Source organism: Cuculus canorus, chromosome 1 (assembly GCF_017976375.1).
Source record: "Cuculus canorus isolate bCucCan1 chromosome 1, bCucCan1.pri, whole genome shotgun sequence".
Classification (NCBI taxonomy): domain Eukaryota; kingdom Metazoa; phylum Chordata; class Aves; order Cuculiformes; family Cuculidae; genus Cuculus; species Cuculus canorus.
The window spans coordinates 131,091,643-131,108,875 of NC_071401.1; the positions used below are offsets into that span (position 1 = coordinate 131,091,643).

General features: G+C 37.5%; 1 protein-coding gene and 1 long non-coding RNA gene across 2 annotated transcripts in view; one reads left to right on the forward strand and one right to left on the reverse strand.

Moving 5' to 3' along the window:
• NTF3 (neurotrophin 3) overlaps positions 1–686 on the reverse strand; it is a 56,538-nt gene extending 55,852 nt beyond the window's left edge. Inside the window, exon 1 of the mRNA XM_009569242.2 lies at positions 518–686. Coding sequence (XP_009567537.1) covers positions 518–535 — 18 coding nt within the window. The 5' untranslated portion in view covers positions 536–686. The remainder of the gene's footprint in view (positions 1–517) is intronic.
• LOC128850970 (uncharacterized) overlaps positions 1–8,627 on the forward strand; it is a 75,461-nt gene extending 66,834 nt beyond the window's left edge. The window contains exons 3-4 of the long non-coding RNA XR_008448242.1: positions 7,399–7,579; positions 7,679–8,627. This is a non-coding gene — a long non-coding RNA (uncharacterized LOC128850970). The remainder of the gene's footprint in view (positions 1–7,398; positions 7,580–7,678) is intronic.
• The last annotated feature ends 8,606 nt before the right edge of the window (positions 8,628–17,233 follow it).

Sequence of the window (17,233 nt, forward strand, 5' to 3'; positions counted from 1 at the left end):
AAAAACCTCCATTGAAGTTAGTTACCTAAGACAGGCGAGGTCTACAGATTGGGAATTTTGACTTTGCTTGTGTTGGGCTCTAACTTTCCCTGAGGGCAAGCATGCTATCTACGCAGAGGCTAGTTCTTGCAATCCACACTCAAGATTTGCAACCCCTTTTGTTATACCTGAAGTTGCTGGTTTCTCTTGTAAAATAAAACTAAGACTCCCTTGCTTTTGCCTCTTAAATCAGATTGTTTTAACACCTCATATTTCTCCTCTGCTGCTTTCTTGCCAGGGACCTGAACAACAGTGTGCAGAACAGCAGGAGAGAGGAACCTCAGGACTAAAGCAAGCTATAGGGCAAGTAGAGGTGGGGCAATGAGGAGGCACAATGGGAAAAGCGACAACATTTGTGAGAGATCTACTGCTTACAAGACCCCCTCCTCCCCATTATACTTCTTTAAAGGACCCCTCTCCCCCTCCTCCCCTCCCCGCCCTCTTAGGACCCTATTAGAAAACGTCAAATTTCGCTTACCGTGGTAGGAGTAACCATGGCATCCGTGTGAATGTTTCCAGAAAAGTCGACATGAAGAGAAAGGTGGATGTAAATATGTTCATTCAAAGTCCCAAAGTTGGTCTGCTTGGGTTGTGCAGAGTTGCTCTATGGGAGAGGAGCCTTAAACTCTGAGTCCCGTGAACATAATCTGCTCGATTATAACAAACCAGCTCAGCCAGATGGCTCTGTGCTCTGCAAATTAACCCCTTTATTGCCATGCTCTGCTTTCCCTACCTACAGCTTATAATAACCTTGCCTGGTTGGGGAATTTCTGAGATTGAGACATTTTTTTGAAAATGACAAAACAGTCATAAGGGTAATTTTTTCCCTTGTGTGCTCTAAAAAAATCCGTCATGTGCCTATTTTCTTTTTTAAATCCAATTGACAGTTTTATTCCTATTCCTGGCAAAATCTTTTCATATTATTAAGAACAGTATTAGCACTAGGGAACATTTTAGAGAATTCTTTTGTTAAAACATAACCTTCTTTTCCGGACTATGATTCTCAGAAGACAAGTATTTTATTTCAGGAATGTTTCTGTGTTTGCACTCTAATGGTCCATCCACTCGTCCCCTTCCCCCCCCTCCCCCCCCACCCCGCTCCCCCCCATACTCTTTCTGTCTCCCACATGCACACTCACACACATGCACATGCACACCCTTTGGTCAAACTGCAAACATGTGTTGCTATTCTTACCCATATTCAGAAGTCATTATAGGACATGTAGAACAGGTGAACTAAAGAGGCAGAACTAGAGTGCCTTAAGCCTCTGCTCTCTTCTCTGGCTCCTCTTTTTTTTTTTTTTTTTAATTGATTCCAAATCTTAGGAAAATTAATTTCTTTGGTCAATATTTCTGTCAACCAGATTACTCCCTTTGACACAAAAATAAGTTTGAGGAGAAATAGCCACTGATAAGAACAGATAATAGCATGAATTTGTGTCCAGATATTCCTCTCATTTTGATTTGTAGATTAGTTCATTAAGTAAAGGATGGCGAGTGCCAAAAGCATGGAAAGTTCATCAGCAACCAGCAGCGAATGGTTTCCAAACTTTTTATTTAGAGTGATCGCTCACAGAGATGGCTGATAATTTTAGCTGCATGCCTCTAAGTCTCCCTCTAAATTTACATGCTTAAGTCATCTTTCTTTTCCATTTGATTCAAGCATAATTGAACAAGTCATAACCACGAAAACGTGGTCATATAAGACACAATACAACACTTCAAATTTTTAGAACCACCAGATTGTTTCCTGAAAGAATACTTCCTTTACTTGCTCAAAAGCTTTTCTTTTTTTTTATTTAGCAAAGGAATTTTTCCTCTTTCCCCTCCCTGAGCAAGGGTGATTAGCCCTCTCATGCTGTCAAAGTATTGTACGATCTTCTTTGAAACGTTGTAATCTACCTAGATAGTTTTTTTTATTGAAATATTTTCCACTGTGGGTTGAAACACCGTCAGTGATGTTTGTTGTGGTTGTCCTTTATCTGACTTTTTTTCGACCATAAAATAATCCTGCTTAGGGAACTCTGAACTCTACAAGTTGTATCTGTTTCATAAATGCTCTGAATCACTTATCTCTCTAACTGCCTGGATGCAGGAGTCATCATCCACTGTTGCCTCGTAAGAATTTTCTCCTAAAACTTGCTGCTTTGCTAATCAAAACAAACAAACAAACAAATAAACCACTCAATTTTTGATAACTCTAGAGTCTTTTTTTTAATTTCCCATTTGGCTAAATGCAGTTTCCATCCTTTCTTAGCGTTTTTCCGCTAAAGGGAAGGAATCAGAATTAAATTCTATCTGCCCCAGCCCAAGCACTGTAGTCAGACCTGAGAAATGCCTACAATATGACTCAGCTTTTAATCTCCTGCAATAGACAAACACTGCTAGGAATAGAAAATTTTCTTGTGGCTGGTGAATGCTCCCCCAGAGGTAGGCAAAGGGTTAAGCATTTGAAGGCAGGCAGCCCCCTAACCAAGGAACTCCTAGCCCAGGAACTTTGCATTTGCAGCTAGCCCATCAAAAAACAAAAAAAAAAAAAAAGAAGGAAAATAAGGACTACAAGTTAATGTCCTAGGCAGGGGCTGCCTACCTCTGATGGGAGGCAAACCTATCAGACCCAGGCAGTTTGCACAAGTTGAGGGGTTTTGCCTTGTACTCGTGTCTGGGTCTGTGGGCAATCAGACGCCTTGTAATTTGAGATGTGACACCTTAATCTTGCCAAATATGCGTGCACTGTAAAAAGCATTGTAGACAGGGTGTTTTTGCAGCTATAGAAAATGGAGACACGTTTGGTCCTTGCAGTTTTCCAGCCTTTCTCCTCAAGACCTTTCTGTTTCCTTCCTTTTCACATCTTCATCTGTCATTCTGAGTGTGGATTTTCTTTCTTTTTTTTACACACTAAAACTTAACATGGGTGGACTATTATTTTTTTTATATTTCCACATGTTTATACATTTTTTATGAGAAATAATACAGCTTCCAAATTGTCACCTTACTTTATGTATAGTCCTTGGATCTGAGGTTCTGACATGGGAAGTAAAAAATTGTTACTTTGAACAGGTCTCTGTTCTGCCTTCAAGAATTTGAAATATTGCTCAAAGCGTGCTGTAGAAAGTAATCTTCAAGTTCTGGAGATTTTAATTGGAATAATTACTAGACATTGATCTGATTAATTAGGCACTTGATCAGACTTCAAAATATGTAATATTTTATATACTTTGAAGACATGTATTTTTCTCATATTAATAGACACTACTGTAGTTGCGTTTGATGTTAAAAAATGAATATTTATAGGGAAGATATGCATGTGAGTATGTAAATCGATAAAAATTTTATTGGGTTTAATGCATGCCTTGGGTCATTATAGAAGCCGGGAGCTGGTTTTACCCCGTTAATGGTTACCTTCTGCAACAGCACCACTTTGTGGTTGAAGTCCCGAATAGATACAGAAAGGAGGAATGTCTAGGGACACCACGTGCGTTTCAGTAAGTTTGCATTATTCACATAGTGGTTTTGATATGCATCAACAAACACACTTATCTGCAGTGGAAATATGTTTCAGCCAAATGGGTTTCCATTTTTGAGATGAAAGTTTTGAAGTAAGCACAAAGAAGTGGAAGCAGAGCGCTAGCTCTGAATATTTTGTCTAACTAAGAACTTCAATTCAGGAGGCTGTTTGCCTTTCAAAGGTCAAAATCACTTCAGTCTGAGTTTCCGCAATTTAATAAAGGGTCAGGCAACATCTACAGAAAATATATTCCCTTGGCACGTGTTGTAAATATTTTGTTAAATGTAAAAATTAATCCAATTGGTGGGAATGATGGTGGGAAAGAATAGATTATTTTAGAAAATATTTATTTAAGCATTATTTAAATATTATTTTAAGCATACCAATGATGTTGGCTTTCCATATACTTGCAGTAGTGCTGAACTTGAGCCATCGTGTATTCTCACAGTTTCCTCATACTCTTCCATCCAGTCTAGAGAAAAGAGAAATATCAAAAAGAATTCCAAGCAAGATTCACAAATGAGATCAAATTTAGTTCTAACACACATTTCTTGGAAAGTTTTATTCTGCAGCCTTTCCTTTTTTGTTAAGAAAAAAATCTGATAAATTCTTAATATAATTACAACAGCTCATAACAATTAACATGGCAGATCAAAGGTGACACAGTGAAAAGCTTGTACTCAGAGCTGTAGACATGCCAAGAGGTAGGATGGAAAAATGCAGGGCAATAACCATGAATTAGGGTCACACCCTGAAAGCCATTGTTCTTCATAATTATTTTTAAAAGGAACAAACTTTTACAGAGTTAGCTTTAATGTAGTTCACCTGTGAAGCTCTTTTCTTAACTGAGAATTAGCAAAGTGAGATTAAATGGGATTATAAATATAGTATTCATTAAAATAATAAGTAAGATTATTTTGCACCTACTAAATACCCCTAGCACTTTCTTGTATGAAATATTTCAAACACACAACATAGCAGTATTCAGCCAAAAATTTTAAGCATTTGACAAATATTTCTTATGTCAAAATTTCCCTGTTTAATGAAATGTAAGTAATCTGTACTCCTGTAACAAAATAAAGCTAGATAATGCATAATATACAAGCGAGGACTTACACTTGCCAGTATATAGCTATGCCTTGCAAATAGTCATGGATCATTACAATTCTGTCTACTATACTAATGTGTTACATCACTTATCAGTCTAGCACCTATTTTGGATTTAGGTAATATCTGCTTTTTTCTGATGGTATCTAATTTTTGCAGAGACAGCATTTATTGCAGGAATAAGTAAGAATTATTGCAGGAGATTAAGGTTAGTCGATGATAGGCATCATTTTGGGAAACAAAAAAAAAATTTCCTTGTATCGACAGGCATACTTTTAGCCACTGATCATTTGTGATTATTACCAAATTAGTTGAAGAGAACTCACATGACTATCTGTAAAAAAAGTAATTTCTCACTTATACAAATGCTAAGAAAAATAGCCGAATTAAATCTACATGAAGTTCAGTTCTGGTACGTATGCTGGAACTGGGAAGAGGTACCTTCAATTTTTAATGAGGAAGAAGATCTTTAGAATCACAGCACCATTCTTCTGCAAGGAAGATATAAATTCCACACTGGGACATATAAAGAGGTACCTAGACTGTGAGATACATAAAGTGCTCTGATAAGTCATCAGTAGGGATACAGGATCCTGTTCTGACCAAGCTCAAGTCAGAGAAGACCTGGAAAATGGTTAAATGTGTAATAGTTTAACATATAATGTTAACGTATGATAACATAACGTAACATGACACAACATACGATGAAACATTTAAATTGCTTACCAAAGTTGAGTGAACTTGAGAGGTGTTATCAATTGAATACTTCAACCTCATAAAAAGCTTGATAAGTTCGTAGCTGATAAGTTGCAGCAAGATAGGTAAAAGTTAGACATAAGGAAATCACTGGAAAGCCAAGGTCTGGCTGTCTGGGGCTGCCGTGATATCTGCCTTGTTTAAGGTCCACACTAATAGGGTAAAGAAATCTGTCAGGACATACAAGGTTTAATTGATCCTCCACTGAGGCAGGCGAAGTTCTAGGTAGTCTCTCTCAGACCATCTTTCCCACGAGTGTATGACTTTTACATCAACTTTCGACAAAAATGTATTCAGAAACTTCACGTACTTAGTGCTCTAACAAAACTTTTGAAGAAAGTTCCCCAGTGCAATCCTTCAGGAATTTTCTTTTAAATGTACAAATGTCTTTGTTTGAGACACTAAGGGACTTTATCACTGAGGATATTGAGGGCTACACACAACAGAGTGGCTTACTAAAACACTAGTACACACTAAAATTTCCTCAGCAGGGAGGTAAACCCCAGTACTGTTTTTTTCTTCTCAGTCAATGCTTTTGTATCTGTGAGGTCTAATGGGACTAAAATATCTGAAGATAGTTGAAAGAGAATGAAGGAAAAGAAGACAAATGTATTAAAAAAAATTAATTTGACCACTAAATGAAGCAACTCCAAAGTAAAGAACCTCAAAAAATTTCTAGTTTACCAACATGACAGCAGTTGTGTCTGTTAAATACATCTCTGAAATGAAAGACACTGTTCCACACAATAGTCCAGCCACAGAGAAATATGTCCTGACTTTTGTGTTTACATTCCTAATCTTAGAGTCCAAAATAGGTGGTGTTCTTATTTGTCAGTTTTCCCTACTGTAAGAAACAGAAAATAACACAATGAAATGAAGGCAATATAGCAAAACACTCACTGAAAAGAAACGCTCAACAACCTTGCTCAGTAGCTTGTAAGCAGACACAAAAGTTAGTGTAACAATGGACATACAACTGGGCAATGGCATTTTTCTTAAGCTATTTCAGTTATGGGTCTTCTTTTTATTCTGAGATTATGTTTGCTAGAACAGGAAAGGTCTTGATACAACATAGAGCTGGTGAGATGTGTTTAATAGAAGTCTTTTGAAGTCAGTGAGGCGCTTCTTAAAGCTAGCTTATATACCCCCTTAGTTAATATTTGTGTGTTCTGACCTTACAAGCACTTTTCTTTGAATTAAAGCAATTCTTATTCAAACTTTTTGTCTGATGGATTCTGATGCCCGTTTGGCTGAGCTTCTGCATTTTAATTCTCTAAAAGCTTAGCGTGAAATTGCATCTGCTGGAGGAGGGGCAGGGCAGCAAACATGGCATAGATCGACTTTCAGGCAGCCTAAAACTGAAATCCCATTTGTGCTAATGGAGAGGGACAGGCAGGTTTTTTTAAAGAATTCTGGGCTCCTTGTCAATTCTGACGTCTCTTTTTTAACCAGTAGGAAGTTTCCAAACGGTAGGCAGTACACTGATCTGTCTGCCTAAATACTCCTTTAAAATCTATAGGTAAAAAGTTTTGTGTACCTGTTTGTAGCACTAAGTTTCAGCTCACTGTGACTGCCTGTGAAGTAGTTAGGAAGTGCTCAGCTTGAATTGTGTCTGTTTCAAACAATAGTGTACCCAGGAACTGACAGGCAGGTCTGGCAGTTGACCATTTCAGCACCCATGCGCAACAAGCAAACTGCATGCCCTCTTGTAGACACCTTGTTAACAAGGGTGCCCGTTGTCCTCGGTGCCCAGAAACACTTAGTTTATTACTATTGGATGTAAGCAGTGATTTCAGTAGGACCTTCAGTGTACTGTAGGAGCAGGATCCCAAGGTGAGTACGTTAAAGTGCACTATTACAAGAGTCCTGATTGAGCACATGGTATGGGCTCAAGTAGAAACATATTTCAACAGAGTCTGCTCTCAAGCTCAATTTGTCTCTCTGTTTGGAAAGCTAGCATGCAAAGGCATCTTCCAATGTATCCACAGATCACCCCCTGGAACACGTGGGTCTCCAAGGACCAGAGGCTGGAGGCATCATGCTGTGCTGAGTCCAGGCAAGGTATTTGCTGGTCGTCTGCATGCAGCATGAGAGACACCTATGAAGACAGTTGATCAAGGGTACACAACACTTACAGTCAAGACCACTCCTTAAGAACTCAATGGACAGGTAGCAAGACTTTTCGCATGCTCGGAACCTTTTTTTAATCTCAATTCAAAGGAAGAGAATGCCCTTTTTGTCATTGTCATGTGTCTTTTTTTTAACCAGGTAAACAGACAAATGATTCCTGCTCAGAATCCATCTTTCCCTGCTTTTATTTGGAAGGAGAGGAAGACAAAATTCAGCCTATAAGCGATTAAGGGAAATAAGAAAAAAAGAAAAGGCATAGAAGATTTTAAAGTTATAATTTCTTCTCAGCCTGAAGACTTTATAGCATGGAATTGCTAGGCTTTTGACCCCTTCTCTCATCAAAGGAGGAGGAGAGAAAAAAGAGGCTGAAAGGAAATTCCAACGTGTTCTTTTGATTGAATAGTGCTACTGAAAGTTAAGGCTGATTCTGTTTCAGGCTGTCCATGCCTGACGTTAAACTTAAATTTGTAGTTTATGCCTAGCTCTTCTCTCTGCCAACTCATGCCAAATAATTTTCTGCAACATAGTAATGGCAAATGTCTTTCCAAATATCACTGCTGTTTAACTCACACCTGTGATTGTGCAAAAGGTTCTTACTCACATATTTTGTTGTCTGTCACGTGTCTCATTCCAGTTCTGTAGTTGAGCCATTTCTTTATCAAGGAATAGCAACTAAGGTTAAGGTTAACCTGCAAAGAAGGAAAATGAAGAAACCACGTGCTGAGCAGAGGACAGCAGAGAGTGTTTATTACAGCATGATGGGCATGGTCACACAACTGTCCATGACTGGTAAAGCCTAATGTATGAATTGTGCAAGCTTGGTCACATAAGTAACAAAGGAAGAATTTATGTCACATTACAAACATTACAAGTTTTTGCATGTATGTTCTCTGTAATGCACATGTTGTATTTCATTTTCATCTTTGCTTTAGTGTTTAATTTAATTCTTTTTTCCTTGCTGAGAAGTTCTTTCTGAGGGTGATTGCCCAATGTGGATGACTTCTCTCAGCAGCTGGCAGTCTGTTAGAGGCAGGCCCTATACCCACAGGCTTTGATTTTAATATAAACCAAGACATCATTATGTTGTAGAACAGCTTGAAATATGTGCAAACTGTTGCAATCTAAAGGAATAAAGGAAAGTTTTCATGACACTTTATAGTCTAAGCATGCATCTTGATTTTCCCTTATTGTCATGGTCTTTGCCTAAATATTGTGAAGTGAAAAAGATGATAATTTTATCCTAAAAACAAACAAAACTTTTTTGCATGGCTAGTTCTGAAACTACAGATTATTAGCGACCCTAGAGTACCTGAAAGGGACCTAGAGGAAAGCTGGAGAGGGGCTATTCATAAAGCCTTGTGGGGATAAGGCCAGGGTGAATGGGTGTAAACTGGAGAGGTACAGATTTAGACTGGACATTAGGAAGAATTTCTTCACTATGAAAGTGGCAAGACACTGGAACAGGTTCCCAAGGGAAGTTGTGGACACCCGGCGGTGTTCAAGACCATGTTGGATGGGGCCTTGGACAGCCTGATTTATTGGGACACCCCTGCCCATGGCAGGGGATTGGAAAGGAATGATCTTTAAGGTCTCTTCCATCCCTAACTATTCTATGATTTTATGATTCTATGATTTTATGATTCTATGATTTTATGATTATTCTTACAGCAAGGCACTAGTCAGTGTTGCAGTTAGAATATAGCTGATAAAGGTAAATTTATTTCAGCTCACAACAATCTCAAATAAAACTAAGCTCCAAGAATCCTTGATTTTTTCATGGAAACATGACTGTACTGGGCTGGGCCCAGAATGTTAAACAAGTAATTACATGTTTGAATTTGTCTATACTAAACTTCAAACCCTCGGTGATTAGCTCACTTTCTTCATCATGTATTAATACTTTCCCTTAAATATTTGCAACCTTCCCTGTTCTTCCATGTAGGATTTCTAGTTTTCAAAATATCTCAAGAAAGGAATGGTTATTGTACTGTATCTAAAAATGTATCAGATCTGGTTTGTCACTGAGCAAGTGAGTAAATCTCAGGAAATACTCCTAAAACTACCCAGCTAGAACCAACACGGCTCCTAGCATGCAGCACAGTTCTAAGTCCTACCTACTTTACCCCCACCCCAGGCTTTAATCTTGTGATATAATACCTACAGCAAGTTGTAATTGTTTCATTTGGAAAAAAATAACCATGCATCATGCCTTACTCTGCACTGACAGAAACGCCACATGCCATTTCTTTTGCAATGCTGTCTCAAGTTCTTGAAGGCAATTTCCATGCTTCACTGTATTTTTCCCAGGGATGATATTCTGATTCAGCCCAATAAAATGAAGCACATTCAAAACTTCTATGGCATTATCCTTGGGTTACTTATTAAAAGGCTGTAGAATTGTCCCTTCTCACACATAAATGGCTTGTGCTGTTAAAATACCCCCTGCTATTGTGGAGGTTGTTTAGCAATTAATGCTTGTGTCACAGTCTTGTGTATGGCTGTGTGGGATGCACAGATTATTGAGGGCGAAGGGGCAGGAAAAGAGGGGATAGGTCATGCTGTCCCTGTGAAAGGAAGATAAAAAAAAATCATTCAAAGACGGAGTTTGCATTTAAATGTGTATTTTTTTAAAAAGTTGTACAACTGCATGCTAATAGAGAGGTCCTCACTACCCAGACGCCTTGTAGGGTTTTATCGTATGTGTTTTTAGCGTGTATTTATGGCACACTCTGTGCTTATGAAATTCAGCTTGCACATAGTTGATGCCTTGGGCTAAAAGTTCCTGACTACTTTACCTCCTTGTGCTCTACACGTGTATGTTGCGTGTATAACAAGTTCTGTGATCACAACCAAGTGCTTGACACAACACCTACCCTTTCATAAGACCAAGTCTGGGGTTTGTGAAGAAAAAAAGTACAGTGATAGTGTGTAGGAAGTGGGAGGCAAACAAGAAGACGAGTGCACAGAATAGCTAGTTGGAGAAGTAAATATTACTGAAAAGCGCAAGATAAATGCAGTTAGAGGAATTTACAGAGACAAAGATAACACTTTTTTTTGTGTACACTGAGGATACAAAATCATGTCAACAGGCAGAGGAAGGTGATAAGGCATGACTTCTCTTTGGCATGACATTTCTTCTACAATGGCCTGAGTCACCACCACTTTTGCAGTTATTTCACACTACAACCTACTCAGGCATAATAATCATCCTCTGTACTCAAAAATGCACCGAGAATCTAGCTGATATGAAAACAGTCTTTTGCCACTAGTCCCAGATTATTATGAACAGTTAATGCTGGTACTGAATCTTTCTGATACATCAAATGAGATATTCACTTTGCCACCGTGTGTGTAGTTTTAGGTCTGATTAAAAAGAAAGCAAAACCAAAAATAAATAAAAAAAAACTATGAACAATGAATCTGCACTTAAGAGATTATTTTGGTTTTGAAATGTTTATACTTGAAAAGATGCAGTTCCCAAAGTCCACTTAAAACCCAAGTTATCCATAAGATCAGTCTGGATCAGATACTCAAAAAATGTTCAGTATTTTAAGATAAAGGATTGGAAAACTTGAATGAGAATGACATGTTGCTGCAATACCTACCTTATATTTATGTATTTAATACAAAATATGTATTTTGATGAATAGATTTCCACCCAACTTGCACTAAAACTTTAACACCTTTGAATGACTCTGTTCTGGCATAACGCAGTATAAAAATGATGCAGGAAATCTGATCCTGAATATTTTCTTAATATCTTCTACTAGAGTGGTTGGGGTGTCCTGGTTTGTAGAATCATTGTTCTGACTTTGACTCCTTGTAAGTGAACAGAATGGTAATGGCAAGTCTCCTCCTGGGCACTCCATAGTTAAGATTCAGACAAAAAGAACACAACGTTGCAAACACGGATTTAGATCTGGATCTCCTGAATTATGGATAGATATGAATGAGAGAACACAGACAGAAAATATTTAGAGATCACAAAACAGCATCCGAACATATGCATAAATGGTCCATTTATGTTGTTTTGCTGTGAAGAGCCAAAATCATCTTTCTTTTTTCTTTTTTTTTTCCTGTTACTAACTCCCCTGTGGATGCCAATGTCATAGACAAGGCAGGCAAGACTAACATTCAGTATTAGGGGTTAAGACAACAAGAGCAGAAAAGCACACTTCAGCCCCCAGGGAGGTGGATAAACATTGTGATTCCTTGCTGGCGGGTGGCTTCACTGCTGAGAAACAGCCTTGGTTTCAGTCTGAGTTGTTGGAGGAAAGACGTGTAGCAGAAATGCCTTTTTCTTCCTCTATATAAGATCATGAAAGTCTTCCACCTTTGTGAGAATTGAGTATGTATACTGAACCTCTTACTGTTCTGTGACCAGCAGAGAGGTAAAACAGTCCCTTTATTAGCTTCCAGGCACTTCAGAAATTCTCCTTATCCTCCAAATTTAGTGTCAAAGTGTTCAAAAACATACTGAGAGTAAGATTGTGCTACAACCAGTTGAAAACACAATGTTATATCTCCTCTCCGTTACCAGAGTGACCACAGTATAAACTGAACTCCTGCCTTGGACTACTTGTCTGAGTTTCTATGAAAATCACTGTATTTATTTTCAGGAAGGATGCCAGAGCTTCCTCCAATCTTTTTAATTGTTCACCTGAAGGTGGGAGGGAAGTAAAAAAATCCATTTGAATTTATATTAGTTACATTAAAATATTTTTAAAGCAGAATTGCTTCTTTTGGGATAGTTTCACACTGATCAGGCTCTCCCTCTCTTCTACGATATTCCTGGGAGCTGCAGTTGAGGTTATCTCATAGTACCGGTTTCCTGTGCGGGCCAAAGTTGTTGAACGATGGATCACATTTAACTCCAAATTCTAAATAATGTTGGTCACAGACATCAGAGGAGCAATGCTGTTCAGGAAGCTATGTACAAGCCAAGACTGCAAAAGGAAGGTGGCAGAAGGCTTTAAAATGCATTTCTTAAGAATACTAAGGAGATCTTCAGTGAAGGGAGATTGTGTTGAACAAAACCGAAAAGAAATATGTTCTCAAATAGTTTGCTTAGAATTATTTCTGTCAGAAAGTTCAACCACAAATAAAATGTAAAAGTAAAATTTTTACTCTGCATCTCTATGTAGGACAAATGGTTTTCACAATAGTAGCACATGAATTTCAGTTGCAAACGGTCTTCAAAGCATAATACGTCGCTTATCTGCCTCTACTTTCCAGTTATGTGTATGAGAGATGGTGAGTACTGTTTTGTCACTTTTCAAAAATGCAAGTTAATATTAATACCACCTTTATACAATGGTATACTCTCTTAAGACGTTACAAATAATTGCAATTCTGCTGCATTTCTCCACATCTTTTAATATTAGTTCCAAAATTCAGTGAGTTCTACACTTAAAGTATTTTGTGATATCTGAATAGTATTAATATATTCAGAAGTCAAGTTTTAGTATTTGTGAGGTTTTTCCTTGCCTAAAATTTAATTTTTTTTTCCTCTTAGCCCACAGATCTTGCATTCCATTCCTTTAAACCTTTCCCTTTATCTTTTTCGAGAGGTTTTTTTTCCCCTATCTAGTAAAAACAAAATGACAAAATCTCCAGCAAGTGCTTGAAGACATTCGAAGGTGTTTTAGAAAGTGGCTAAGCTGTGTTAGATCAGAAATAGATGTTAAGGAGCTGTTTTGTTTCCTTCAGTGGACCTAAAAGAATTTATGATGGTATAATTCACACTTTTTTTTATTTGTGTTTTCTACGCAAAACCCCAACATTTTCCCTCCCTAAATGCACTGGAAAATTTTTACAAAGAAGCAATTACTTCATGGTAAGAGTATGGAATTGAAGCTTCAATCAGAGGCATATTGATTTATTGCAGGTAAGGGTCTGGCCTTTATTACCTTTGCTTTATCCAATTGCTGGCCTCTGAACTCCTTTTCATTGTTACTGTAATGACTTCTGTCTTCTTTTAGTGGTGAGAGGTATAGCATACAAATTACCCAGTGATTTTCAAAGGTTCATTTCCATTTCTATCACATCTTCGAGTGATGAAGATCTGTGTTGTATTGTCCTCAACAAGTATTTATGTATTTTGAAACATTCATCTCTCTAGACAGTACTTATAGACAGCATATATATACACACACACAACTCTCACTATTAAACAAAATATACAGGTATATAGATAACTATACTTAATTCTATCTATCTATAATATCTATGCCATTTATACTCCTGACTTTTCCCCCTACAATAACTGTGTCTCAAATTCTTTTATCAATAAACGTAAGGAAATGCAAGCATTGCAATTTTAAAAATGAACACATAGCTGAATAAGCTGCAGTATGCTATTCAGTGGTAAAATTAAATTAGGAGCTGGGAGAAGCTGGGAAGCATCATGAGGATGAAGAAAGGAAGGAGATAACAGTGAGAGGATGCTTTCTGCTGCCAGTGGAGTTGGTGCCAAAGCTCTCAAAACATTCTTGTTGATTCCCCGTGGCATCTGAATTGCACCCAATACCAGAGACAAGGGTAATCTGGCTACTGAGTGAATGAAAAAGGAAGAAAATGCCCGTGCTGGCTGGAAGCTGGCTGGAGTCCTGCTCATTGACTGCTGCCTCCATTCATCCCCAGCTTTCTTGTGCAGGTTTGATTCTGAAAGCACATTACAATGTTGTTGTTGGCACATAGGACAGGGCCAAAGCAGGCAAGCAGTTTGCATAACCATCACTCCAGCTTTTCAGCCCCGTATCAGTTTCTCAAAAAGAACCACAGGGCCAGTCCTCCAAGGAGGTCACTTAATTCAGCTGCTGCACTGGCCATGTAAAGGTCCCTTGCAGGTATAAATCAGTTACAAGACCAATTAAACCAGTGTGTTTATGGTAGTGAAAAAGTAGCTTGTGTAAAATCACAAGACTTATAATTTTACTAGCAGGCCTCCAATGCTTGTGGGAGCAGGTCCTATGGAAGCCAAAGCCAAGCAAAGATTAAAACCCAAGATACTTCCAAAACTGACTCTGGATCTTCACCAGCATAACTAAGCAGAGATCTTGACCCTCTCTGGAGGGCCTGTGAGAAGACAATGAAAGCCTAAAGCTAAAGATAGTGTAGGAACAAAGAAAATGAGAGGGAAATGGACTCAGAGTTTCTCCATAGGAGCTCCAAACAGCTTGCTCCTCTGTCTTGCAAAGAAAAGAAAAGACTTTCCCAGCCCCTTATCTTCAGGGGGCTTAATCCTGAGAGTGCGTTATGTTTCGGGGTGAATCCCCACTCATTTTTCAGAGTTATTACCAAGAATGAGAAGCCAAGTAAGCCAGTAGGAAAGAATTCTTCTCTCTAAGCAATGACTACAAATTGACATATAATTTTGAGGGGGTTTATTAATTAATCACAAATTATATCTGAGGAAAGTTTAACAAAAGACACTCCAAATTTGTTCACGGTCCACCCGTTGTGTCTGTGTATTTTCCTGAATTTTGATATGTGTAATTTTTGCTAGCTTCTCCCACATTTAAAAATGACTTAAATTCCTAAAACCTCCAGCAAATAATCAACTTTCACATTGTACATGTATCAAATATGTATATTAATAAACTTAAATATTATTATTAATAAGAGTAAAATATTACTACACTTAGATGTTTTAATAAAATATTCATGTTATTGATTACTAATTATATTTATTTAACATAAATACATTTATTGCATATATATATTTCATTTGAATAATATATATATGTACGTATGTATTCTTTCTCAGATATCTGTATGCATGTATTTTTTTCTCACCCTGGCCAGCTATCTTTCTGTGTGGTTAAGCAGGTGCAGAAATCTGGTTGTGTTAATTTATCCCATATCCAGCTAAAAGAGAGTGCATACCCTAAACACTAGATCCTAAGTCAGTCTCAAAAGACTCTCTGTTTAAATCACTGGCACTATTCTGATTTACATCAGTAAAAGATATCTCTTACTATGTCTCATAACCAAAAATCTAAAAGAATAAACCAAAACTCTCCAAATATCTAACTAGGGAGAAATGTTGATATTTCCATGTTAATTGTCAAAGAAAAATGTTGGCTTGAGTAACAAAGCAAAACAGAAAAATCCAATGCAAGCTGTTTAGATTTCATAGCTCTTTCAATAGAGGTAGTAAAAATGCTGTAAGTTTAGTGAATATGTGAGCTATGTGAATGTGTGCATACAGGATGTGTGTGTTTAAATGAGATTTAGAGTCATTAATGTTTTACACAACACCTGAAATCAGTTCTTCTGAGCTATATGTGCAAAATCCAGTATAGAATTAAGTTTTGTCCCCAGTTTATTTTCTCTGAGAGGGAAAAATGACTGATGAGAGCTTCAAAGACCTCTTCCTTCAGCACAGCAGTTCTAAGTGGGACTTAGCTGACCAGTATTCAAGGTCTGAAACTTGAGATCTAAGCAAGAATTGTGTCTTCTCTCATCTTCTCGGCGTAACATCTGCCTTTATGATGTGCATCTATAATGGCATCAGAGTTCCAGGGCACTTAATTATTTCTCTTTCTGAACTTTTTTTTTTTTTTTAATAAAACAAAACAAAAAAAGAAACTCATGATCAAATTTCTGAAGAACAAGATAAATCCCTTGGGAATAAAATCATGGATAAGTATGAGGTGAAACATCACAATGCTGAGCATGGTGGGTCTCACCTTTTAGGCTTCATAACACATACACTCAAGATGAAAACAAATACTCTGTGTCAGTGTATATGTGGGCCTACCAAGGAGGGGGGAAATGGGTCATTAAATTAATGCTTTTTACAAGATTGGGATTATTAGTCCTGTTTTCCTAGAAGACTTCTATCTATCTAATGATTTCACATCAATGTAAAGTTCCCGTGAACTTCCTCTTGCTATTAAATTATGATATCCTGTACCTTTTCTTCAAATCGATGATGTTATGGAAGCAAGGCTGCGGAAACTGCTTACTGAAACAGATGGTGTTTCTCAAGTATGCCAGAAACCTTGATCCTACAACTATATAGTCTACTTTGAGAGAACAGATCTTTCAGTATATCACTGCCAAAGCCTAAAATGGCAGGATACAACAAACATTTCATTTTTTATAGTTGAAAAAGCAGTTTACTGGTGACTATCTTTATGGCTGTAGTAGGAGTGCAAACAAAACAATGCAAACCATGCAGCCTGTGGCCCATTATTTAAGGCGCTCTCCTGGGGCGTGGGAGATAGAAGAGGCCAAGACCTCTTGTTTCTCAAGTGAATATCCTAAATAAAAGTAAGTGAGTAATGTGGCCCATCTCAATTAAGAAAAATCTGAATAGTTTCTCCCCTAGTACCAAGTAGGGGTTCGGGCTTTTTTTATTGTGTTTTTTCTTCACACTGATGTGTAGGGATGGAAAAATAATTTCCTGCCAAAATCTGTTTTAAAAAGAAGGATCTAGGTAAAACCTGATTAAGTTTTTCTTCTCCTTTGTAGTTACCAGCCTTGCAGTACTGTCAAATAAAAAGATTAAAAATATTCCTCCCTAAATTGTAAACCAAATTAAAATGTACATTTTTAATAGTATATTGATTTTAGCAATTGGTTTTTTTTTACTATTTAGAGTCATTTGGGTTTTTTTCTCCTGTCTAGTAATATTAAAAGTTACTTAAAAGTAATTATGAATAATGACATTCACAAATTCATCTT